This window comes from Amblyomma americanum, chromosome 1, assembly GCF_052857255.1.
Source record: "Amblyomma americanum isolate KBUSLIRL-KWMA chromosome 1, ASM5285725v1, whole genome shotgun sequence".
In the NCBI taxonomy this organism is placed as follows: domain Eukaryota; kingdom Metazoa; phylum Arthropoda; class Arachnida; order Ixodida; family Ixodidae; genus Amblyomma; species Amblyomma americanum.
In genome coordinates, this window is record NC_135497.1 from 77,236,567 (window position 1) to 77,253,538 (window position 16,972).

General features: G+C 47.0%; 1 protein-coding gene across 1 annotated transcript; it reads left to right on the forward strand.

Annotated features, from left to right (window-relative positions):
• The first annotated feature begins 11,066 nt into the window (after positions 1–11,066).
• Positions 11,067–15,094, forward strand: LOC144113077 (heat shock protein 70 B2-like). Its single transcript, XM_077645989.1, has one exon. It carries the CDS (start codon positions 11,572–11,574, stop codon positions 13,474–13,476), a length of 1,905 nt encoding a protein of 634 aa, XP_077502115.1. The 5' UTR covers positions 11,067–11,571; the 3' UTR covers positions 13,477–15,094.
• The last annotated feature ends 1,878 nt before the right edge of the window (positions 15,095–16,972 follow it).

The window sequence follows — 16,972 nt, forward strand, 5'->3', positions numbered from 1 at the left end:
GCGTCTAATCACCGTGATGCGAGTGTGAGTGCGTGCGAGCGCGCGCGTGTGAAGCGTGTGTGTGTGTGTGTGTGTGTGTGTGTGTGTGTGTGTGTGTGTGTGTGTGTGTGTGTGTGTGTGTGTGTGTGTGTGTGTGTGTGTGTGTGTGTGTGTGTGTGTGTGTGTGTGTGTGTGTGTGTGTGTGTGTGTGTGTGTGTGTGTGTGTGTGTGTGTGTGTGTGTTAGGAGATCACGCCATGAAACTCCTTGTATTATGTCATCATCAACCTTCATTCGCTCTTTCCCTTTTCTCCCATTCCCCTTTTCTCTGTGTGGAGTAGCAGGCCAGGGTCATGTTTCCACCGGCCGACCTCTCCTCCTTTCCTCTCATTAAAACTCCTCTCTCTCTCTCTCTCTCTCTCTCTCTCTCTCTCTCTCTCTCTCTTCTCTTCAAACTTTGTGACGCCTTATGCTGTTAAGGGATCACAGTATATTTTTTTACGCTCCTGGCCGTTGGCTTGCGGAGAGGAAGTTTCACCACATTTAACCTTCTTAGTAAAATATTCGCAAGGTATTTTATACAATCTAATCACTTGATTATGATCACACTCCACCGCTGCGGGGACGCAAGATTTCATTAGGGCAGTATCAATGAAGGACAGAACAATGCCCTTCTTTATTGTTTTTGAGTGCCCGGAAGAAAAAAATCCTTCGTGCATCAGGCGCCTTCATGCATCTCGGATGGGAAAACCAACAGGTGTGGGCTGCTTCAAAAAGCAAATGAATATCCAAAACTGTCGCTCATTCTTCTGGGGCAGTTCAAAAACCCTTCTGAACGTCAAGAACGCTGTTGTTGAGCCCCCTCTGTTGACAAAAATTAGGTAGTCGTCCACATAGCGAAAAGCACAAACAGAAATTTTACTTAGGTTGTTACTGACGGTCCTATCTAGTTCTGAGAGAAAGTTGTACGTGTTTTTTTTTTTTAGCGCAGTAGCCCCCTTTACAAGATGAACATCCATCAAATAGCCCAGCTTGCCGTTCTGCTGCTTTATACCATAGACAAATAACTTTGGTGCAGTTTATTGAATAGCATAATTGTGACCAGTGAAACAAGTTTAATATCACAGCCCGACTTAAGCTTACACGACAAATGAGCTTACTTGAGCGGTAGATGGGCTACGACGCTAATATGAGAGTGGGTTCAACCCATCCACGCCTCCTTGCTACGCCTGCCGTCAAAGCGCTGGCTGTGGAATTCCGCAGCGCAGGCGCGACGTTCTCAACGCGACGGAGCGCGCTTAGTCCTCGCGGTCGGTTTCGCCACACGGCAAGAAACGCCGTTGCGAATCGAAGGCGCGAAAACGAAACTATACTCCGCAAGCTAGAGCACGCGGGCATTGCTGTCTGTACAAAATACAGTCGCGTATGCTGGCTCCAAGGGTTTTGCCTCTGCCATCCGCCTTTTTTTTTTTGTTCTCTGCGATTTAAAATTCGCAGTTTCAAGGGTCTAATAGAAGATAATTGTGCGGGATGAAAGCGGGTGCCGCGAAAGAACGCACGTGGGTTGCAGCTTCGCCCGCTCCGGTCTCCTCGACAGCAGTGATCTAAAACGATGTAAGCGCTTTCTTTGCCGGCGCGTTCATATATGCGAGTTGTGGAGTGCATCGTGACACGACACAGTTCAGTGCCGCATGGTGCTGTACTATCAGCGTCAAGTGAAACACGAAGATAATTGAAACGCAAACTTCTAACAAAGATATCACACAAGGGAGGCAGAATACCAGAGCGGTTGATTTTCGCTTCGAAAGCGTTAAGACCGCTCTCTAGAAGCCTTAATAGGTCGCGATTTCCTCTCCAGTAGGTAATATTTTTGATTGTTTACGCTCGCGTTTCGTTTGTTTTCTTAGTGTTTCATTTGACGGCGATGGCACGTAAGCGGCGGATTTAAGGAGAATTTAAAAATGTCCATGCGAGAACCGTGAAAGGCGCCATTTTTTGACGCAAGAAAAAGCCGAGAAATGCATTCATTGCGCAAGTAAAACTCGCCTCCCGCCCCCTCCAAGAGTCACCCTGAAAGCCGCCCCTCCTGTACGTCGTGTTGCGATCCGCGAAAGCTTGATGGCCGAATACGCTTTGGCTTTGTGCACCGGCCTGCTTGTCCACGTACACTTTTGCCGCGTCCTCGAGCGCAGCCGATTCCGCGAGAGAATCAAAAGCAAGTTAATTGATGCGACAAGCGCGAGTGAGCGCTTTTTGGAAGCGCCTCGATGTTTGGCCGCGAGTTCAGGTGAACAGGAAATTTCGCAATTTCTGAACGCTGGAACACTTCGAAAAGTAAAACTGCGGTGCTAATCGAACGGACAATTACTAGTCGCCTGCAGAATATTCGAAATTTCGAATGCTCGCGCTGGAGCAACTCCCCCCCCCCCCCCCCCCCCGGAGATCGTCAGCCTCCCTTACATGACATTTGCAACGATGACTTGCGACGTTTCAAACAGCTCGCGAGTTGCACAGCTAGCTAGCTGCTATGAACAGAGTAGCAAGCTTGTACAGAAACGACAACTCTCAAGCAACCTAAATTGAAATTCCAAATACCAGTCAAAATAAGGATAAATGCATTAATAAAATTAGTTCATTCATTTTCATCATATAGGCTACTGGTAAGTACGCAGGAAACTATTGTGACTCCACGCCATGGCCTTTAATTAACTATCAGGGTGGAAACCAGTGCTTTTTGGGAGGTGAGAGCAGGATCGATTCAAGATAACGAGGTGTTAGATTAAACAGATTAACAAACTCGCACACTTTCCGCTGCCCCGCGGCCGAGGTAGTGATAATATATATATATATATATATATATATATATATATATATATATATATATATATATATATATATATATATATATATATATATATATATATATATATATATATATATATATATATATAGTTCTTATGCACTTCTCATGATAACATTAATAATTGAACAACAGATGAAAGCGCAACCTTTCGGCGTTGCACCTTACTACGGCGAGGGGGGACCGGCCCCCTCTCTGGACCCGGACCCGGTTCATACCTGTAACCTCGTGTTCAGCACCAGAACGCTATTATTTTCATTTAGTTACTAGAGTATGCGCAGAAGCTGAATGCACTTGCTTTCATTTCTTTTCAGGAGACGAGCTCTGTCACATTTCCGCTTATATCTAGATGGGTTTTTCGGTCGATGCGGGCCATTTTAGTTGACTGAACGCCATCGCCAGAGTAATTTCATCATCGCGAGAACCGGATATCCGCACTTTAAAAACGCACTCTGTTCTGACGCAGCTATAACAAGAGTACAAATGCATATACTTTCGGCGACCATGCGAGCTAATTGTTCTAAAAACAGGCTACAGTGAAATTTTTTTCTTCTAATTCCGTATAAAACCGCCTAGCTTGAAACTTCATTTTCAGGAAGAACGGTATACCTTGCTCAATATAAAGAAGACTATGCTGCCTTATTTTGATTTTACTCCGCTTCATGTCCAGCTTTCTGGGGCAAAAATTTTTAAAATTGGAAAATCGTAAGGCACCGTTATGGAAATATTGAAGGTAATGGTGCACTATTCTGATATGTAGCAAAATATTTCTTGTAAAGTGTTTCCATCGATCGCATCGAATAGTTAGACTGCCAAGGAAACCAATGTGGAACATTTTTGACGATAGCAAAAACGTGAATAGAAAAAAAATACAAGACTTCCGTCGGGTGATCTGCGGATATAGTGATTGTTATAGTTAAACCTTACATTATATGGAAAAATTGCGTTCATAAACGGTTTTCAGCTCAAAAATACTTCTGTCCAGAATTTGCTAGGCATGTATATGGCACGTATTCAGACGTTGGTTTCCTAAGGGATAGCGTAAGCTTTAATGGTTTTGTTTGGTTTTATGGGGCTAAACGTCCGCGACTCAGGCTATGGGGGACGTCGTAGTGAAGGGCTCCGGATAATTTGCACCGCGTGGGGTTCTTTAACGTGCACTGACATCGCACAGTACACGGGCCTCTAGCATTTCGCCTTCATCGAAATGCGACCGCCATGGCCGGAATCGAACCCGCGTCTTTCGGGTCAGCATGCAGCCGAGCGCCATAACCATTGAGCCACCGGTAAACTTGAATGAACAGAATAATATCTTTCGCGAGGTTTTGCTTCAGTCGAGGAAGAGAGAACAGCACATAAGAAGGCGTTTCAATAAGCGCAAGTTAGCATTTCAACACAGTGAGCAAACGAGAGTCTGCAGAGCTCTTCCTTCAGCCGTTTTATCTCGCGTCTTCCCCGCGCAACACGAGAGAAGAAGGACGCTCTTAGTTTTATTTGATGAGACAGTTCAAGAGCGGGCAATTAAGGGCTCCTCGCAGTGTACGAGAGTGGGCTGCCAATCCCGGCGCATAGATAAGTGCGGCTCCGTCCGGTTCTTTGGCGTGCTCGAGCGGCTCTCTCCGCTGGAGTACACACGCGCCGTGCGCATCGGTCGACTGCTGCTGCCCTTATAAGGAGTTTCCGGGTCAAGGCGCACGCGCGCGGCCAGCGCGAGAAAAAGCTCACGATTGCCAGCGAAGGCAAGGGCCGAAAGCGAAGCCCGTCTCGTAATCGGCCCGGAACGCGACGCGGTGCCCACGCGGTGAGAGCGGACCCTCCTCCGGCGACACTCGCACCTTCTGGGCACCTTCTTTTCCAGAGGCGTTGCAATGAGTGTGTCTCCTTTTGGCAAACCTGTTGCAAGTGCAAGGGCTTCGTACAGCGGCTGTCCGAAAGGTCAATAAATGAGAAAGGTGGCGAAGCATTAAAGAATAAAGAAGTTCATCCTGTGATTTGCAGGAAATAAACCCAGAAGACGGCTGATTTCCTACTTCTGTAGGAGGTATAAGAGGGGAAAAAAACAAGAAAACGAAGGGAAGCGAGAAAGAGACTTGTTCCTTATCTTCCGTGCCCCAGCGTGTTTGGCTGCGTTGTTAATGTCTCCAGTTTAAATCATGTCCAACATTTTTGGGCAAATATTTTGAAAATTAGAGAACTGTAAGATACTAGTATAGAAATATTAGAGGTAATGGTCTTTTCTTCCGATATGTGGCAAAACCCTTCTTTTATAGTGTTTCCGTCGTTCGCATCGACCAGTTAAGACTGCCTTTGAAAACCAATGGGGAGCGTTTTTGACGATAGCGAAATCGTTAATTGCAAAAAAAAATGCAAGCCTGCTGACAGGAGACCTGCGGATATATTGATTGTTATAGTGAAATCTTACAATATATGAGAAAAATGAGCCCGTAAACCTTTTCTCCTTCAAAAATGCTTTTGTTCAAAATTGTTGGTTGCGATATCGACTCGCGCTCAAGTACCGATTAATGCGCCAGCTTTTTATTGAAAGCGTTCTGGATCAGGGTCATTGCCTATCTGCGTGATGAGATAATAGCTTCGCGAAATATAGCGGGGTAAAATATAGTCGACGCAGAAATCGCCGAGTTCAAGAACGTGTTTATATAACGATGTAAGCGTTTCAATTGGCATGTTTCCTGATTTTCATAGATATTCATCAACAATATTCTCGAGCTTTAAATAAAAATCCGACAGATTTATGCCAACACTACTTCACACCAAGACCACGCCCCTTTTACGTGAGGAAACAAGTGGGAACAAGCGGAAAAACCATAACCTCCTTTGATGACCACAGGAGCATTCACGGGCCACAAACAGCCATAAGATTTTTTTTACGCTTTGCGTTCTACGCAGTTCTACGTATTGATAGCGCAACCATGCAATGCACGTCTGAATGGAGACTGTTGCAGGATTGCCAGCGTTGCGATATATAATCTCCTTTTGTCTGTGGTAGTCCACCTTCATAATATTTTTTATTGTCTTTCAATTTTTCACTCCGCGGGCTGATGCGATAGAACGGAGCGTATATCTATCTTCTTCCGCCTACGATGTGCAGCCTCTTATACGTCTTGCCCTGCCTTTTTAACGCTTTATACGTACAATTCAGCCGCTTCATCTTTGCTGTACTCGATGTGATAACTTGAAACGCACGATGAATTATGTATCGTAAGTTGACTTTGTCCAGTTCTTAAAAACGCACTCAGCAGATGCTTATTAATCATTCCACGGATTCGCAGTTATGAAGAAAAAACAGTTTCCCACGGGAGAAATGGAGTTTTTTTTGTAATCTTTTTTCGTTCCTGGAAGTCGGGGTGCGGTACAAGGTTGCGGATTCAAGCATTCGCAGGCCGGTGGCAGCTGGCAGGTGGCGTGATCGTTGTTTGACGCTTGCATCAACCCGGCGTAACGGAAGGCAATGCCTCTCCGCCCTAACAGAGCTGCGCCTGCGAAGTGGTGGCCGAAAAAGAAGTCACGGCTCCTGTTCCGCGTTGAGAGCCCACCCTGGCAAGAATAACGAACGGCGGCGAGGAAAAAAAAAAAGGCGTAGAATTACAGCGGCTGCTGGCAATGCGGCGTGTTGGTACAATCATACATGTAGATCTCGCCGCAATTACGAACAGGAAAAGGCTCCTTGCGCTGGCCTTCCCAGCGCATTAAGCGCGTGCGAGCGGTTATAGGGCTGTTTTTGGCAAGAGGCGGAAAAGTCGCGCCAATGTTTGTGGTGCAGTCTCAATGAGGGAACAGAACATAATAGGTGGGCGAAGATGTCGCTGCCTCCTTGATAATTCCGTAGATACCCCAAGAATGACGATCAGGCCGATGACCCGAAAGACGTAAACAAGCGAAATAAAACGCACACGCCTTGTTAAGGGCTGCCTCAGCAGTGCAGATCTTCGGGCGAGTTGGTGTTGGGACCAGCAGAGACCATGAAGGCGCTCGAAGATGACGAGGAAGCGTGAAGAGAAATTAGTCACTACAGAGCACTTGCAGGCCAATCCCCTACCGTGGGTATTTGCCATCGCTTTTGAGGCAACAACAACAACAACTTGCAGGAAGCCAAGGTTTGAGCAAGGAAGACCTGTATCCTGCCCTTCGCCTGCGTCTTCAATCGCTGTTCCCTAATATTTGCTAGTCTGTAATCATTTCCCATTCTGAACTTCCATAGGGGTTTCCATGCACTATAGAGAGAGGTTCCATTTTTCGCGCAAAATGCGCGCCAAATAATAGTAATAAAAAGGTGCTGGGGGTCATTCATGCTCAGAGCTCCGTCTCCAAAGGCTGAAAGCAGACGGCCGGCAGATGTACTTACCTGAAGGTTCGGAGGACAAAAGCTCGTCTATGCAGAACCCGAGCTGAGCTCTCTGTACTGCGCGCTCAACATGGGGCGTTAGCGCCTGGTTGGAAACGGGCGACATGCGAGCATGAGCTGCCATACTGAGTAGACTGATCATGTTCTCAGTTCCAGCCTGTCTCGATTGAGGCGTTATTCCTATGTGTCGCGGGTGTAAACTGGATGACGCAGCTCGGCTCTTTTAGAGAAATGTTAAAATGTTTCTCATCTGTACACACAACGATGTAGCATTCTAAGCGATGCTATACGGTGGAAACGGAAAAAAATTCAAGCGTCTAATTAGAGCACTTGACAGGTTGAAAGACAAACGCGAAGAAAATCTCTTTTGCAAAGTTTCTTGAGCGAGGAATGCTCAGGAAGCAAACGTATTATACAGCGACGCGAAAGCACGCTGTTTCTCCTTGCTCGCTTTCCCATCCGTTCTTCCAGGTGTCATGCAATTAACCTGTGCCCCTACAGCCCTGAGAGTGGCAGAGAGAGAGAGAGAGAGAAAGGCTATATTTGCTATCGACCTTGGCCAAAGTTTCTGACACGTGCTTTCGAAAAAAAACTGCAAAAAACCAGACGAACAAGTCAGAGAGAATTTTTTATAGCAACAACTTTAATAACTTCGAAGGTCAAGTTTCGAGGGACGAATGGATCAGAAAAAAAGAAAGAAGAATAAGAGAGGATAAACGTGATGTAGAGTGCACACAGCTCTGTAAATATATGTAGTGCTTTTGGCGGCTTCAACGCTGAGGTTCGCTGGGAGCGTTGTGTTAGGGCCCTCTACTCCGATAACGTAAAGGTCGTCAAGCCTTTCAAGGACGAGGTCAAGCTGTAGTCCTCCACGTTATAAGAAGGGCAAACGCAAATGCGATGCATGTGTGTATCGTCACAGCCACAGACTACTCAGCTACGGCTGTAAGCAGTTTAAAAAAAAATGTGAGTACGTGTCCGCGAACGTTACACAAGCCCATGGTTGATTTATCACGACGATAGTTGCGATTAATGTAGTACGAAGTACGTAGCAATGAAAATGTGCTTTTAACTTGGCAGGGGCCCAAAAGTTCATTCAATGTGAGAGAGCAAAGGATGAGTGAACGAAAGGAACTCTGCATCACAAATGAATGCACAATAACGGACAAACTTAAAAATTTCTGTGACTATGAAACAGGCGCTACGTAAGGCAATGGACTCTACAAGCGTGCCGCTCTCACTTGCTCACGAGCCAACCACGCAGGTCGGGAAGCAGCCGCTTCGTGCTTGCAGCTTTTGTTGGGTAGACACACTAGACGAGCTCGGGAGCTTGGGAGGGCTTTTCCGGTCCGGAGGATGGCTAGAAGGGCCTTTGTTCCGAGTCATAACCGTGAGGCAGATCAATTATTTTTCTGTGCTGCGAGAAAATAATTTCGCCCCCTTATTCTTAGCTTTCTTCCCAGCCACTTCTACGTCACTCTGAAGGCGTGTTGAGAAAAACGTGCGTGCGAACGTCGTGAGTGTGAGCAAAACTGTCCTCATTCTCTTTCGTAATTTCTACCCACTGGTCACCGAGACCCTCGCGTTTACTGTTCTCGGCTCTTCAAGCTGCTTGGCAGTTCATGCGAGAGCTTGAAATTTAACGCTCACTCGGCGGGTCGCACTTCTATCAACTAGGTCATGTTTCCTCCCAAAGCAACAAAACAGTACGGGCCATTGCGCAAAGCGGCTCGGGCCGTGAAATGAACACTGGCTGTTGACGTTTGACGCCACGTCTTGTTTAAGCCGCAGCAACACCCGAGCCGAACCGCGAATAGACACCGTACGGGGCTCCACCCCCCGCCCCCCCCCCCCCCTCCTTTCTGCGCGGCGTAGCCGGACGGCATACGAATGGAGCCCAAAATAAGCGCCCACCTTCAGGAGTCACTCTTTCCCACGCCCCTCTCAACAGCGGCTCCCGCCTCGCGGAATGCTATGCGGGCCGTCAGGCTTCAGCGGTTAAGAGTCAGCCAGCTGATAATAGCATTTAAATGAAGGCAGGCAGGCCATCATCAGAACAAAGTGCTACATCAGGATAATTAGCGTCTATGGTAACACTTGCTGTCGGGACCAATAATGCGGAGCATGCTTAGGCCGTCATAACTCCTCCCTCGGCTTGCGTAAAGGAAATTGGAAGGTCTGCTGCCTTCATGCACTAGCGCACAAGTGGCACTTACTTGAGTAAGTATCAAACAGTCCTTAACATTTCTCTAGATAACACATTAAACAAGCTGATCGCAGGAGCGCGTTCTCTTTATTTCCGGGCCACCACTGTGCGTACCTAGCATGGGGTGTAAGCAGAACCGGTTGGGGATAACCATTGGTGCTATCTGCAAGCAAGTCACATGCGCAATGACAGCCTTACCTCGCTCAGAGTTTAATGTCACGGGTTGTAATGCGCTTTTACTAACTGTTCCTAACAACATGCAGACCACTGGTTCCAGTGCTATTACTAATACTAGTGAGCTCTGCATTTGTGAACATCAAGGGGTTATAGCTGAGGTGTGACAGGGGAAGGTAAATTACCGGCGCAGTTTGTCGATCAGTGATGTTCTGCGGTACTCGGTCGAACTTTAAAGATGATGCTAAGAACAACTATAAAAAGAAGCACACTTACTTCTATAGACCAAGCGAAAGTAGGGACAGGAGAGAGACGCCCAATAAAATGTCTTTTAATGTAACAAAATGAATGAATGGATGAATGAACGAATTAATTAATTATTATAACTTAGAACTCTGTGCTTCTTACATTTATTAACAACACAAACTGCTATAAAATGAAGCTTGCAGGAAGCGCTTATCATGTTTATGAACAAATTTTCATCCTGAAAGTGGCTGGACCCGCTGTTAAGCATTTTGATGTCTCAAATGCTCGACTAAATGTTATGGTTTTGTGAACAATGTAGAATTGAGGCGCATAGCTCTAAAAAAAAAACGGCAGTATGCTCAAGACAAGCAAGAGCGGAATATACGAGAAGTAGGCACCTGAAAAACCCATGATGTGGGCAAGTTACGCCAACTATTTTGGGACCTTCTAAAATAACACACAACGCGAATAGACTCGCACTATGCAGGGTTTTCATTTCCCGTCAGTGAAAACAGCAGCTTGCGCTCTGGTCATCTGACAGACTGAACGACTTTCATTTGTATTCAGTAACAGTCAGAGACATGGACTGCTTCTTTGAAATGACTGAACTGCTCTCTTACTGAATGCACACAGCTTACACCAACTTCATACTCATAAAAAAATACCCATGCGTTGATTCGTTAATTGTGCGCACAGAATGACAGAAAACCATTGTTTATTTTGACGCGGAAAAGTCAAACTCATAAGGATATCGTATTTGTCAACATTTTATAAAGAAGCACACCGTTTCACCACAAATTGCTTTTTGGAGACGAATCACTAGTAATTGCATCTAGTGCTTCGATTTTCAATTGATGCAAACATTTTAAACACACTAACATTAGTAGAAAACTGAACAAGCTTTAGCATAAAGGTATAGGAAAAAAGAAAAGGCATATTTAACCGTGTGTTTGGCGCATAATAGCCGCAGCTGCTTAAGTGCATAAAGCCTGGCATAGCTATAGCCAGCTACCTGAAGATGCGGAGTAACTTAGGGATTGCCGCACTATCCAACCTCTTGTTCACGTTATCACAGCCCAATACAAGCAACACACTCTAGGACCTGCCCGTCGGGAAAGGAGCGTGCAGACGTTGCTGCGGCGCTGAGAGGTACACAAACAAGTCACCGAATCAGGACACCTCGGAGGCTGTCACATGCCGGCTCTCGTCAAGCCATGCAATGTACAAGCACTCCTCTGTTGGCGGGAGGCCTCAGCGCAGACAAGCCGTTATTTTTAAGACTGCCGGTCCTTTACTCTTGAAATAGAGGTGGCACAGAGAGCGACGAGAACCACCGCGAACGATACGCACAATCTGTTATCATACCAACGAAGACTCGGACGATACAGGGCGCCCGTGATCTAGTGCGGAGCGGGGCGGGCAGTTTTTTGTCGAGATCGCTCACGGCTCGGGGCGAACAGACGCTGGCGCGATCTCGCGTCCCCGGCGCGGGGAGAACGGGGCCATGGGTGACGCTGACTCACGTCACCGTGATGCCTGCAGCAGAGAGGCTGGCGAAGCCAGCGCGCACTTTTTTCACCGCTTGAAAACAGGGTGAGGCGTGGGGCCGCCCGGGTAAATATAGATACTCGGAGCGGCTCGGCGTCTTAAAAAGGACCAGCCGGGTGTCGACAAAACTTGGCGAAAAGGAAGGAACGCACCGGGGGCTTTCGTTCGATACTAAGGTGCGCGAACAGCAGCCAGCATGTCCAAGAGTGCTCCTGCGATTGGCATTGACCTCGGCACCACGTTTTCCTGCGTGGGCGTCTTCCAGCATGGACGAGTCGAAATCATCGCCAACGACCAGGGAAACCGAACGACGCCCAGCTATGTGGCGTTCACAGACACCGAGCGGCTGATAGGAGACCCTGCCAAGGCGCAAGTGGCTCTCAATCCGGAGAACACAGTGTTTGATGCCAAGAGGCTCATCGGCAGGAAGTACGACGACCCCAAGATTCAGCAGGACATCCACCACTGGCCCTTTAAGATCGTCAATCAGGGCGGCAAGCCCAACATATGCGTGGAGTTCAAAGGAGAGAAGAAAGTGTTCAATCCGGAAGAGATCAGTGCAATGGTGTTGACCAAAATGAAGGAAACTGCGGAAGCCTACCTCGGGAGCCCAGTGAAAGACGCTGTTGTCACAGTACCGGCCTACTTCAACGACTCGCAGAGACAGGCTACGAAGGATGCTGGTGCTATTGCTGGCTTAAACGTACTGAGGATCATCAACGAACCTACCGCCGCTGCGCTTGCCTATGGCTTGGACAAAAACCTCAAAGGTGAGAAGAACATCCTCATTTTTGACCTCGGAGGGGGAACATTCGATGTGTCCATCTTAACAATTGACGAAGGATCCATGTTTGAAGTGCGATCAACGGCAGGGGACACTCACCTCGGAGGAGAGGACTTTGACAATCGGCTCGTAAATTACTTTGTCGAAGAGTTTAAGCGGAAGCACAAACGAGACCTGAAAACAAACACGCGTGCCATTCGACGGCTGAGAACAGCGTGCGAGCGCGCAAAGCGTACCTTGTCAAGCAGCAGCGAAGCAAGCATCGAAATTGACGCCTTGTTCGAAGGAATCGACTTCTACAGCAAGATAACTAGAGCCAGATTCGAGGAGATGTGCATGGATCTATTCCGAAGCACTCTGGAGCCCGTGGAGAAAGCGCTTCAGGACTCTAAGCTCAGCAAGTCTCAGATACACGACATCGTTCTTGTCGGTGGATCCACGCGCATTCCCAGGATCCAAAAGCTTCTCAAAGATTTTTTCAACGGGAAAGACCTGGCCATGTCGATAAACCCTGACGAAGCTGTGGCTTACGGAGCGGCGATACAAGCCGCAATCCTGACAGGAGACACGAGTGAAATCATCAGAGACGTGTTGCTCGTCGATGTGGCTCCTCTTTCTCTGGGTATCGAAACGGCTGGAGGTGTGATGGCCAAGATCGTGGAGCGCAACAGCCGGATTCCGTGTAAGACGTCCAAAACCTTCACGACGTACGCAGACAACCAGACGGGCGTCACTATTCAAGTGTTCGAAGGAGAAAGAGCAATGACCAAGGACAATCACCTTCTCGGCACCTTCGACCTGATGGGCATCCCACCAGCGCCCCGGGGCGTTCCTCAGATCCAGGTGACCTTTGATCTGGACGCCAACGGAATCCTTCAGGTGTCCGCCAAGGACGAGAGCACGGGTCGCTCCGAAAGCATTCGAATCACCAATGACAAAGGCCGGCTCTCCAAGGAAGAGATCGACCGCATGCTGGCTGACGCCGAAAAGTACCGCCAGGAAGACGAGAAGCAGCGTGAGAGGGTGACCGCCCGCAATAACCTCGAGTCTTACGTGTACAACGTCAAGCAGTCGGTGGAAATGGTGGGCCCAGAGAAGCTAGACGCGGCCGACAAGCAAAAGGTCCTGAGCAAGTGTGAGGAAGTCATCAACTGGATCGACAGGAACACTCTGGCAGAGAAGGAGGAGTACGACGACAAGATGAAAGACATGCAGCAGGTGTGCACGCCCATCATGACCAAGCTGCACCAGGGAGCGAGCCAGGCGCCTCCCAACCAGGGCGGCGCGGCCGGTCCCAAGATCGACGAAGTGGACTGAACGCAGCCTGCCGTGCGCGTTTTCTCGCCCAGCTAGTCCTCCGTCCTGGGGAGACATGCAGGGACCGTCCATCAAACAGCTCGTGATCTAATCGTTTCATGTATAACGCTGCATGCCCACGAAAGCAGTGTCACTTCTGTTAGCCTTGCTTTCGTGAAGTCAGAAAGGCAGATTCGCGCGTGAGCGGCTTCACACTTTACTGCTGTAATGAACATGTGTCGATACATATGGCAAAATATATTTCAAAAAATGGAATCGCACTAGTGCGACTCACTGAGCTGTACTATGCCTGCGAAGATTAGGCCTCAGATTTTTCGAATTTCGGGTAAAGATGCATTTCCAGGTGAACTCGCGCTTTGTCTTTCTTTCTAAGCCCAAAGAAACACGAGATACACGACGAGGGTGGAAAAGAATGGCAGTCTATCCCCACAGAGTCCTTTACCTTGTGTTTCTTGCGCTTTAGGTTCACAGCCATACAAAACTGCTACTACGTCATACAGAAAGAATATAAATTTTGTGCCTTTCTTGTACCTTAGATTCACCCCCTGATATTGACAAGGCACTTACTCGGTCATTCTTGAATTGAAAGTGCTGACTTCCTATCGCTCCGCTTTGTGCAACCAATATCGAGCTGTTCCTCTGCACCTCACCGTTTTTATAGCAGCCTTGGCACAATGCACAGCACGGATACATTGCAGTTGAAGGACCGGATGCCAGTGCACTCTGTCATTTTTTCTACTCTGCGGTAGTTATTTGGGATTCATGGCCAGAACAATGCAAGAAATCTAACAGCATAAGCTGCCGCAACTCCTCTAAGAGGAGTTTCGGTTGCTATCCGCCTTCTTCCTTCAGTTGCCCGATAAATTAGATATTCACATCTGGTATACCTAGTATTCTCTCTTGAATGGGGAAATTTTAATATTTTTAAGGGACAAGCGCTCATGAATGGAAAAGAAAGTCTGAAGAAAAATAATGGGAAGAAGCGTCGCAAGTGATGCTAGAAACCCAATTGTTTCCGCTACTTTTGAAACTTTAGAAGTAGATTTCCTGGAAGAATAATGCACGCCTTATAAAAGTGAAAGAAGCAACTAATTCTACTTTAGTACTGTAGGGTAAATGATGGCAGAAAAATGTATATGTGCACAGAATGAATTATTTGAGTGATGCATGTTGACATTATTTTAGCTTGACGGCTTCTATTGTTTTTATTAATACACTGTTTACTAACTTTGGGTTTCAGTTTTGACGCCTTGAGCAAAATGCTACTTTGTGTTTGCACTTAAAAGAGCGCAACACAAGTTTAAGAGTAGGCAAAAAGCGTAGAAGTGTCCATATACCCACATAAGGTGACTATTGCTGTGTCCTCGAGCGAACGCTCAAATTGTCCTTGTTTCCAATATAATCAATCGGTGTTTATCGCTCATTCAATTGCTTAGTACTCCAGCGTCTTCATTATGTTGCTGTTCTGCATACCCAGCTCTTTTCCACCGTTTTCATATACACAGCGCTGGCCGCCGATATCCATGTCCGGATCATGAGTGCGGCTTAAAAGTAAATTAAAAATGGTGGATATTACAACAAATTATACAAAACAAAACTTCTGTTATTTCTTTTTTTTTTTCAAATCTTCTTCAATTTATTGATTTGTATGTATGTTAACTCCCTCTGTTTTGAACGGCTGGTTTGGAAGAAATATCATTATTACAAACAAATAAAGAAATAGTGAAGAAGTTGGTGGTGTAGTCACCTCTTGCCTATTTCACGCACGGTAATTTTTGTAACATTGAACTGATTTTGTACATCTAATTTTGTACAAACTCTTACGTACAAATCGTTGTCGCTTACAAAGAGTTTTGTTTGAAGGTTTACTAAGGGCTAAAATGAATGAATAATTGAAACTCGTCCACGTCCCCAGCTCCTATACATTTGTCCAGGTCTTATACCTTGTCTATTATTCTCTCTGATGCCTTGCCATCTGCGCTGTTCTCATCGCACTGTCAACACATCAACTCATACATATTTCTTTACAGTCGCAATTCCCGTGTTTAAAAACATACAGCGAAGCTTGCGCTTACTGTGAGCTCAGTGGGTGTCTTTGAAACCGATTATTCGGTAAAATGTTTTCGGCTACGGAGAACAAAATGGCGGGCTTAATTCTATACAGTGATATTAATTTTAAATGAAGCGTCACTGTATAGGCGGAATTACTGTGTGGCTTCGTTCGGCTGGCATTCACAGGTTCGCGCGCCTTTTCTCGTTCGCCAGCATATTATGGGGTTAATATAGCGGCGGCGAAACCTAGGTGTGTACCTCTGCATGACTCAAATAGGAAAGAAAAGAATACATGGCACAGGTTGCGCAGTGATGTCATGCTTCATACTGCTGTCATGCCAGTGTAGAAAGGCGAAATAAGTGCTGGTGAAAAGGCAGACCAAAGTACACACATAAAGGAACGTGGGCTTAAGTTTGTGCGCATGAGGCGGATGAAATAGTTCACTTTTCCAGCGCCCCCTTTGAGGTGTTGGTAGTTGTTCTAGAAAAGATAGCCATAAAGGAGAGGTTAGTGGCGCATGTCAGTAGCTGCGAGGCTGCAGACAGGGCCGGGATCAGTGAGAAACTGCTACTGACTCGTAGAGGAAATCAAGACGAATCTGAAGAATGTTTATCCGGAGGTCCTGCCGAGGAAAGAGCCCCGTCAAGAGTGGAGACGAGAGGGCCATTGGCGGGAAGCTCAAAGAGGTATTTGCGCCTCACAGGTGCGGGCTCCCGGGGCCTGGCAGTTTCCCGGTACAGTTATGGATGGCTGGGGTTTGCATCAGTTCTTGTCTTTTGGGACAGACTGAAGGTGTAAATGTGACAATTAGCTGGCTCTACTCTTTTCTGCATTCGTCATGGGGTGCTCATAGCGTACTCTATAGGGTTCCCAAACAACCACTTAAAATTTCAAATCTTTTATAGACACTGTGCGGCCGCAAGCAAGGAACAGAAATTATAATAATGTAGAACAACACTGAAATTGCTTCGCAGTTCTCACTCCGAGTAAGCGAGTGAAAAGCATAATAGCAATTCTCGATTATTACGGTTCGCCAGATAATGAAATGGGACTGAAATTAAATTCACGGATTCACTCCACAGTTTTGCCTCAATTATTTCCGCCGGATGCATAATTTTGACGTCATCACAGCCTGCCTACCGTGGCAGGTGGTAGTTAAATTAATGATTGGTCGAGAAAGGTCATGGGACCTTGCGACTTCATCCAACCTAGCCACCATGGCACGGCACGTGGCAACCTGTCCGCCAGCTCGTAAGCTGCACCCCCCTCCCCCCCCCCCCCCCCCCGTGGCACGTGGTAGTGAAATTAAAATAAATTTAAAATAAATTCAATGCAGTTGCCACCTGGCCACCGCGGCATTGCGCATGAGCCTTACGGGAGGTCCGGAATAGCAACCTGGGTCTCACAAGACCCACCGGTGGATGTGTTTGAAATAGCCCATCG